We start from the raw sequence: 9313 nt of genomic DNA, 5'->3' as shown, positions 1-9313 counted from the left end.
CGTGCGGATTGTTATTGTAGCACGGGGTTTCTGCCATGCGAATTGTTATTGTGGCACGAGGTTTCTGCCGTGCGGGTTGTTATTGTAGCACGAGGTTTCTGCCGTGCCGTTGTGAGATATTTACTTTTGGGACTACAAGGCGGTACCTTGGGAGTGCCCTTGTTGTTTTCCTCTTTTTGCTGTATTGTTGTTGTTGTTGTTGTTGTTCCTTAACTTGTAAGATTCTTGCTTCCTTACGTGTTATAATTGTCTTCTTTGATTTCGTGTTGTTACCTTCTATGAATTTCTATTGTTATACTTCTGTGTCATTTCAATATATCATTATATCCTCCGCCTCGTTTTCTTATTATTCTAGTAGGGCCCTGACCTGACCTCGTCACTACTCTACCGAGGTTAGGCTTGGCACTTACTGGGTATCGTTGTGGTGTACTCATACTACGCTTATGCACATCTTTTATGTAGATCGAGGTACTTCCTACCAGACCAGGTATTAGTGAGCTAGTCCGTACGTGGAGACTTCAAGGTATATCTGCTAGCGTCCGCACCCCCTCTATCTTTATTATGTTATTTCCTTATCCTCATTAGACTCTGATGTATAGAGATATTTAGTATTTCTTTTTAGAGCTTGTGACTTATATCTACCGAATCTGGGAGTTGTTTAAACTCTGAGTTGCAGATTTTATTTATTACAGTTGTTGATGAATTGAGTTTTAGCTTAATATTTCAGTTATTCCGTATAAGTGTTAGGCTTACTTAGTCTTAGAGACTAGGTGCCGTCACGACATCCTACGGAGGAAAATTGGGGTCGTGACATATACATATATTTGGTTTGGGTCCCGGGTGACCCTAGGCTATTTCAGCGCTTATAATTGTCACGACTCAAAATCCCATCAAGTCATGATGGCACCTAACCCAACATGCTAGGTAAGCCAACCAATAAGTAACACAGACTAAGCCAAAATCATTGAATAAATATTGAAATAAGAACTCTGAAATTTAATACAACTATTTCCAAAGACTGTAGTACAAGTCATGAGCAACTAAGATTTTGAATCACAGAAGTGTGTTAGGCGCCATCACGACAGGTTGGGATTTTGGTTCGTCACAATAGTGTACATGCACCAAATACTATCCATTATGCTCAATTGTTCATTCGTGGAAACCAATCAATTTGACCACAAAAATCACAAATTAAAGTAAGAATGCTTGTCACTTAATCATGATCAAGTTAAAAAAAGGATACTACTAATATGTAGACGTGTATTGCACTCATTTTCTTTTATTTTGGTGCAAAAATGAGGTGCGTGTAATTTTTTCCCCACCTTAATATTGTCCAACATGATCTTTTTTCCAGCTAAAAACATAACACGTCCACTGAACAAGTGAAGGCACATGTGCCTGATTTATCTCTCAATTATAATGAAGGTCAGTAAAGGAGAAGCGAAGTATTACAAGTCAGATTCTCAAGCCAATGGCAGGAATGAAGCTTGGTTGAAGATAAGATGATCTAGTTTGTTGCGTACCTTATACAATAGACCACGTTTTCTTTATTTTTTATAACAGCAGCACATATTCATTAGTTTCAGTAAAGGATTAAAGTATTAAGTACTTCATCCTTCAGTTAAAGGAAACTATTGTTTAGCTTAGGAAACGAACTGTCTTCAAATTCAATCGTTATGTTGATGTCTATACGGGGAGATCTTCTCTTATCAGTCAACAAAGAAGCAAGGTACTATGATCCAATCTTTTCAAATTGGCATTAGCTTCTATATTTGAACTATCTATGTCAATGTATGACCTAAAATAATTTCACCAAGATGTGCGCTTTTCTATAATATTAATATAAATGCAACTTCTTATTTGCAATCTTTCACTTAATTGACATTTGGACATGAAATGGCCAGATTCAAGAACCCATTCCAAACTACTTGTGGTCATAGTGTAAAAGCTCTTTCTTTAACCTACTGTCTCATAACATTTAGCTTGTTCCAGAATTGACCATTGAATTTAAGAGCTCTTTCACCTACTGTCTCATAGCTCTTTTATATTAAAATTTTCTAGACGAACTCATGGGACTGAGGAAGGCAGTTTCATAAGTACTATTTGACAGAAATGCCTTCACCAGGACAATTAGGTGCAGGTTGAGCTACTTTTTTGGGTTTTAACTCTCTGGTTTGGAAGGAAGGCATGTCAAGTGAAGTATGAGTGGAACTTCTAATATGAAGCAGTCAAAACAGAACACAACCCATATTATTCCGCAATTTCATAATCACAACTTGCCCATGAACAAACTCTTCTTTGTGCCAAAATCTAGCATTCGAATAGCTAAATTCTCTTCAAAATCATGGTTGTGAACTTGTATCGCTAGTCGTGGAAAGCCTGTATATTTTTGTAAACCGTTCTTTAATTCAGCTTTAATTATCAGAGACTCTGCAGCACTGCAGTAACTCCAAATCCTAGACAAATCATATTGTTTTTGTTATGTCATACATGATTGTTCAAAGAATTAAAGAATCATCTGTTTTCATTACAGTGGATCCTACTCAATAGGAATCTGTCAGGGCTAATCTCTGAGGTATGCAACTGAAACTTCCTAAGGATGACCGACTAGCATTTGAAATGACTCAGATCGATTATCATTACAGTGATGTCATCCGAACTACCCCTTGACACAGCTAGGTTTACAAGTTCTCTGCATGCAGCCACAAGCGCATTGGATGGTTGGTTCTTGTTCAAACCACTGTTTTCTTGATTTGGAGAATGAATTTTCATCTTCATCTTTGTTTGGTTCATTGTTGAAACTCGCCTTGCCTTTTTCGGAGGACTTTCATTTTCATTGCCAAATTCATCTTCACTTGCCATCCAGCTGTTGACAGTTTTCTTACAGCACGGAGAATGACTTTTCCTTCTGTTGGACTTGATTATGGGAACTCGTCCTAACTTTGAAGGACTTTTACTTAAACAATAAAATTCCTTTCCCTTTTCATTTAAAGTGGACACTGGAAGTTGCATACTCTTTTCCCTTGGACAATACTGCATTATGATATCCACAGCCTCCTGATTGCCCACCTAAACAACAACATAACCAAATGAATTCAAGATAATTCAGCTAAAAATCTTACTAAGAACCACAAGATTACTAATGGATACCCAAAAATCATAGTAATCAAATTGTCTAATGACAAAGATTGGTAAATCCCCACATTAATAAAATTGTCACATAAAAAAGTACTCCGGAAATCTGATATATTGTATTATATGCCCTCAGATGAATGATAATGTATTGCTAGAAGTGCTTTAAACTCAAGCAGAAATCAGTACTGCGCATTGTTCGTGCAAAAGCTTCCTCATCAATCAGAATATATACATGCTTTCTCTTCTAACCTCATCCCAAAGACCATCAGAAGCTAAAACAAGGTATTCCATATCTGGTGCCAAAATGAGTGTTTTGGTGTCAGGTTCAGCTGGTACCCAATCCTTCAAATGAGCATCTCCAATGCTTCTAGAGACAGAGAGAACACCATGTACTCTCCAACCTCCTCTGTGAAGTTCAACATATCCTCCCTACATCAAAAAAGTTCTGAATGAGCAATTATAATCAACAACATATCTCACTATTTAAATCACGTGGAAGACGTGTACGCGAGGTGACGAGTGTGCACACAACCTTATATGTGGAAATTGACCGGTTTAGACTCTTAGGTTTCTTATATGCATTTAATTGAATTCGTCATATCATGTTATATCATAGTCTTTAATTTCAAGTAGCCTGAGGCTAATATGATGTACCATATCCTCTATTCTCTTCCGCTCATCCTCCCTCTCAGCTCTATGGTCTCTTGTGAGGGCTTCAGCAACTCCACTGCCACATAGAACTGCTCTACAGTCTCCCAAATTTGAAATTATAATCTCCTTTCCTTCAATTAACGCCGTGACACAGCAAACACCACTGCCCAAACCCTGTTATATTCTCAGTGAGTAAAGAATTGTTAAACGAACAGGACACAGTACAAAACTTCTCCTCATAGACAAAAAATGTCTAAATTTAATACAAAGACATATATATTTACTCTTTACTCTTAACATACTCCCTTCGTTTCAATTTATGTGAACCCATTTGACTGGGCACGGATTTTAAGAAAAGAGAAAAAACTTTTGAACTTGTGGTGTAAGACGAGACACATTTATTTTGTTTGGCTATAAATCATTGCATAAAGGGAAATTGTTTTCCCAATATGGAAAGTGGTCATTCTCTTTGGCACGGACAAAAAAGAAAATAGGTTCACATAAATTGAAACGGAAGGAGTATAACAGACTCCAAATAACAAGAATATCTGCAATCTTGACTCCAAGAGAAGCAATTGCCTTTGCAATGAGATAAGAGATGGCTGATAGAATCTGAGCTGATTATGGTTCCACGTTCTTATTCTGATTGCTAGTCTGATAGGATTTTTGTCTTAGACTGCTAGCGCTTAATGTTGTGTTGTCACTACTCTTTCGTTTTATAGTGCCAGGTCTATTTACTGTTATTGCTATTGTTTTCATCTATTTTCTGGCTTTTATGATGCTGTTATTATTCCTTTGGTTTTTGTTGATGGTACTGATATATTGTCTCTTTTCGTCCTCTTGAGCCGAGGGTCTATCGGAAATAAGCTCTCTATTCCCTCAGGGTAGGGGAAAGGTCTGCATACACACTATCTTCCCTAAACCCCACTAATGGGATTTTACTAGGTCGTTGTGGTTGTTGTTGTTGTATTCTTATTCTGATTGCTCAACAACAACAACAACAAACCCAGTAATTTCCCACAAGTGGGGTCTGGGAGGCTAAAATGTACGCAGCCTTACCCCTAGCCCTCGAAAGGCACAAAAGTTATTTCCGATAGACGCTCGGCTAGCCTGTTTCTGATTACTCAAACTTTTAAAATCCTAATTTCTCTTAATCAACTGTTATGGATCTCTGATATTGGTACTACATCTACCCAGCTAAGAAAAGTAAAAAAAAACAAAGATCCAAATTTGCAACAATTCCAATATAGAAATTCCGGAAAGTTGTTCTTATTTTGTTCACTAAAAGGAGCGAGAAATGTATGTTTAAAAGCCAATGAAAAAAGCAAGAAACAAGAGGGTAATCAAAATTTCTCGTTACCTGTTTCAAAAACCGCTGATCAGTTTTCAAATAAGCAGCCTCAATAGCTTTTTCTCTCGTCGCGCTGGAACCATTGTCAAGCATTTCAAATACATACGAGTGTAAATTTTCTGCCACAAATTCTGCAGCTTTTCGCCCTCCGTGTCCATCATATACCCCAAAAAACCCCTACATTTTCAAGAGCAATTCAAGAACTACAAAAATTCAATTCTCGCAACAACAACAATGACAATGCCTCAATCCCAATCAAATTGGGATCGGCTATATGAATTCCCATGGTCCAAGTCGCTCTATTTAGAAAATTCCAAGTCTTTCAAGAACCACGAAAAAAAGAAACTTGAAACCATTTCATAATTAATCATCAAATTAATAAGTGAAGCATTTTTTAGTTACCCTTTTGCCATTTGAAGTAGAAATTATTTTGTAGGTATCCTCCATGATGGTTTTCTTGCCTTTGCGGCAGAAAAGGCCGACCCCATGACCACTGAAGCAATCATTCTTGAAACACGGCTCTGAATTCACTCGAATCTCACACAACAAACTGGGGATCTCAATCTTGGGGGGTCTTTTCCGTTTCAAAGAACAGAAAGAATCAGCATTCATGTTTTGATTCTCATCAGTAGTGGCTTTGTCATTCATTACTGTGGATGTTGAAATGCGTTTCTGCATTTTGATTGTGAAACTCTGTGAATAAAGTTGAACCGAGACTTCGAAATAAATCAGAATGAAGGTGGCTCCAACGGCTAGGAATGTGGGTGGATTATTTGTACCGTTAGAGAGAGAATGACAAAGTCGTTCAAAGCAGAATTAGAAGCAGTTTAACTGTTAGACTTTGTTTCAGAGCCGTTGGGGCAGGAGAGGGGGTGAGTTGTTTTTCGGGGGAGGGGGAGATTTTCTAATTTGAAAACTTTTTTGTCACACGTAATACATATGAATTCGATTCTTTTCTTATTAAAATTTATTACTCCATGTGAGGTGTAATTATAAAGCTTTTTTACTTTAATTGCATGAATTCTTATCCACTTTGATAAATTAGAAATATGAAAAGCATAAAAGGAAAAGGGAAAAAAGGAATAAAAGAAAGAAATACGGAAGGTTAGGACAGTAAAAATTGTGAATATTTCCGGCTCTATTGTCAATTTCCCTTCTCATCATGAGATTTAACTATAACTGTGGATTGAGTAATCTGGTAGATAATAAAATTCGCATAAAAATAATAATCAAGACTAAAAAAATATTGTAATAAAGGTAATTTTATTAATTAATAAAAATAACCACAAAGGGAAAAGTATAAGGGGGCAAAAGCAACAATAGTGTGTCATCTATTGCCTTGGCAAGATGATCATTCCTAAGCTCTTCCAACATCTCATGAGGGCCTCGCGAGGTCGAATGATCTCTTATCCAAATGGGGTATCTCCCTGCGGCAAAATAGATGGACATCAATTACTGAGCTAGACCTTACCTTATAATTCTTATTGAGGCATGCAAACCTCTAATACTAATAAGAATGTAAAATGTACGAACTAGAAAGATCCAAATACTCTATGATCATCACAGAGTTTATAACACACTATGTGATATATTACATGCGATAATACTAGAAAATGAATGAATAAAAATATGAAGAATATGCGGCTGAGACTCTTCTTCTCCAAGGTTGTGACCTTTTCAAGTTGTAGCCCAATACAAATGACCCGACAGGTTGTTTTGAGTTCTAGCACTCCATCCTGCGAATTGAGGATTCGAAAAGGTTCATTTGATGTTCTGTGACTTGCGTGCATCGTTGGTTTTGATTTCCGGGAGGTTCGGGGAGTTTTGGAAGGAGAATTCTCATTTCGAAAGTTTTAAGTTGTTGGAGTTGACCAATAGTTGACCTTTATATAAACGACTCTGGATTGGCAATTTGATGGTTCTATTAGCTTCGTATGATCATCTTGGACTTGTACGCAAGATTGGTTCGGGTCTCAGGTGACCTGAGGTTATTTCGGCGCTTCTAGTCGAAAGTTAGAAATTTGAGTTTAAGAACATTTGAAAATCTTGAGTTTATGAATGATCTTTGATTAATGATATTATTTTGATAATTTGAGCTTGCAAGCGAGTTTGTATGATGTTGTTACACTTGTGTGAATGTTTCGATTGGATCCCGAGAGGCTCGGGTGAGTTTCGAATAAGTTGCGGACTAATTTTGGCTTAACAAGTGTAACACCACGGAAAATTTTGAAGTACTTAAGTGTAAAGCCTGGTAAAATTTGCAAAGAAAATAATGTTTCATGGTGCCGGACTAGGCTTACATGTTTGAGGATTGTAAAGATTGGGTTGAACAATGCACCGGAAAGTAAAGAAAAATTTTTGGCGGAAAAGTACATTTCTGCGGTCCATTATGCGACCGCAGAACCACTCTGCGGACCGCATAATGGCCGCAGAGTGAGGCAGTTAATTGGGTCAGTTGGAAGCAACTATGCGGTCGACCATGCGACCGCATAACTGTTATGCGGTGCATTATAGTCCGCATAATAGTTATGCGGACCGCATAGTGACCGCATGCACAGACAGTTATTTTGGCTATTTTGTAACCCGCATACCTTGTTCCGGAGCTTCATTTTTGGGTTTTTAAAACCCAACTCTATTTCGTTAAATACACTCTTTGGGCCATTTTTGAGACATAATCTAATATTCTAGAGTGAGAGAGAGTGCCCTAGAGTGAGAAGGTGTTCTTCAATAATTTTTCTTCAATTCTTGCTCAAGTTTTGGAAGATTTAGAAGGGAAGCACACTAGGTGTTCATCCTAGAGGTAAGATTCTACACCCTAAACCCTAATTTCGAAATCTTCTGAAAATGGGTAACTAGCAAGATAATATTTGGGCATGAGAGTTATTTATTTTACATGCATGTGTTATCAAAGGGTGTAGGAAGATTGTTGAGCTAAAAATGGTAAATATTGGATTGTGGGACGATTGAATCCTTCATAAAAATGACATTGAAACCTTATGCACACCTAGTGTTTGATAAAATGCTCAAGTGAGCTAGAACCATGATCATCTTCCAAATTTTGATTCAATTTGTTATATTTCTACAATAGATTGAAGTTGCTAAGAATTCTAGAACGTTTTAGAGTTTAAGGAAGCTCAAGTGAGGTATGTTGGCTAAACTCTTCTCTTAGAATTGAATCCCACGATATTAATGTAAATTATGTAAGTCCCGAGTGATTCATTATGAAACTGGCTATTCCGAGTAAGATTAGGTTGAAAGATATATATTCAACAAGCATCCCAAATGCTTTATTCATGTTATGTTACCAATTGAGGATGTGTTAAAATATGGGCTGTGCATTAATAATGTTTAGACTTTAAGTCAAGTTCAAATGAAGGCTATTATACCAAATTTTGTGAAATATCTCTATGTGCCTTAGACTCTAAATCTCTCACATGTGTACTACACACCTTGATTTGAATTATATTTATTGTTGACGATGACAATGATATTTGAAATTGATAAAGTGAGCATGAAATACTGAATATGGCCAACGTGCCAAGAATGATCTTATAATTATGGCCATTAGTGCCAATGAAATGAAAAGATGTGAAAGTAATACGAAATGCGATGATTGATATAAAAAGGTTGATGTCTCAAATAAGACAGCCTAACCGGTCGGGTCGTGATCGGACACCATATCGCATACATGGTGGTGATTGTGCTGGAAATTATAATTGTGGTTGATGTCCCTAATGGATAGCCTAGCCGATCGGGTCGTGATCGGACTCCGTGTTAAAGACGGTGGTATTGATATTGAGAGAAATTATGGTTGATGTCTCTAATGAGATGGCCTAGCTGATCGGGTCGTGATCGGACTCCATGCTAAGAGTACAGTGGTACTGGTTTTGTGAATAATGGTATTGTGAATAATGGTATTGTGGACAATGGTATATCGATACTAAAAATCTCCCAATGTGAGATATGGGAATCAATTTGAACACTTTCTTGATCCTAAATTGAGGTTTAATTTTAATTAAGGCTTTCATTGATATTATGATAATCTTGTTTGTATTATTTGTCATTATATTGAGAGACTGTTTAGTTATACATACTAGTGTTATTCGACGGTACTAACGTCCCTTTTGCCGGGGATGCTGCATCTTTAAATGGATGCAGGTGGTTCCACAGCAGGAG

At 37.1% G+C, this 9313-nt stretch overlaps 1 protein-coding gene across 2 annotated transcripts; it reads right to left on the bottom strand.

Annotated features, from left to right (window-relative positions):
• Window positions 1–2457: 2457 nt before the first annotated feature.
• On the bottom strand, window positions 2458–5965 carry LOC107760906 (putative protein phosphatase 2C 14). 2 transcript variants are annotated; one of them, XM_016579027.2, is made up of 5 exons: window positions 5540–5965; window positions 5147–5314; window positions 3790–3960; window positions 3385–3564; window positions 2458–3069 (listed from the first exon to the last, which is right to left on the bottom strand). In XM_016579027.2, the coding sequence occupies exons 1-5, from the start codon at window positions 5813–5815 to the stop codon at window positions 2608–2610; spliced, it is 1257 nt and encodes a 418-aa protein (XP_016434513.1). In that variant the 5' UTR covers window positions 5816–5965; the 3' UTR covers window positions 2458–2607. The 2 variants fall into 2 exon arrangements, with proteins under 2 accessions (XP_016434513.1, XP_016434514.1); XM_016579028.2 differs by lacking the exon at window positions 3790–3960.
• Window positions 5966–9313: the final 3348 nt, after the last annotated feature.

The sequence above is a fragment of the Nicotiana tabacum genome, chromosome 12 (assembly GCF_000715075.1).
Source record: "Nicotiana tabacum cultivar K326 chromosome 12, ASM71507v2, whole genome shotgun sequence".
NCBI classification, from domain to species: domain Eukaryota; kingdom Viridiplantae; phylum Streptophyta; class Magnoliopsida; order Solanales; family Solanaceae; genus Nicotiana; species Nicotiana tabacum.
This window is presented reverse-complemented; position numbering and strand designations above follow the sequence as displayed.

What these genes read in the sequence shown, in the direction of transcription:
- LOC107760906 (XM_016579027.2), bottom strand. Translation starts at nt 5,815, where the DNA reads ATGCAGAAACGCATTTCAACATCCACAGTAATGAATGACAAAGCCACT. An exon ending in CTACTTCAAATGGCAAAAGG is followed by an intron (nt 5,315 to 5,539) that starts GTAACTAAAAAA and finishes TTGAAAATGTAG; the next exon opens with GGGTTTTTTGGGGTATATGA. An exon ending in CTGATGGTCTTTGGGATGAG is followed by an intron (nt 3,070 to 3,384) that starts GTTAGAAGAGAA and finishes GTTGTTGTTTAG; the next exon opens with GTGGGCAATCAGGAGGCTGT.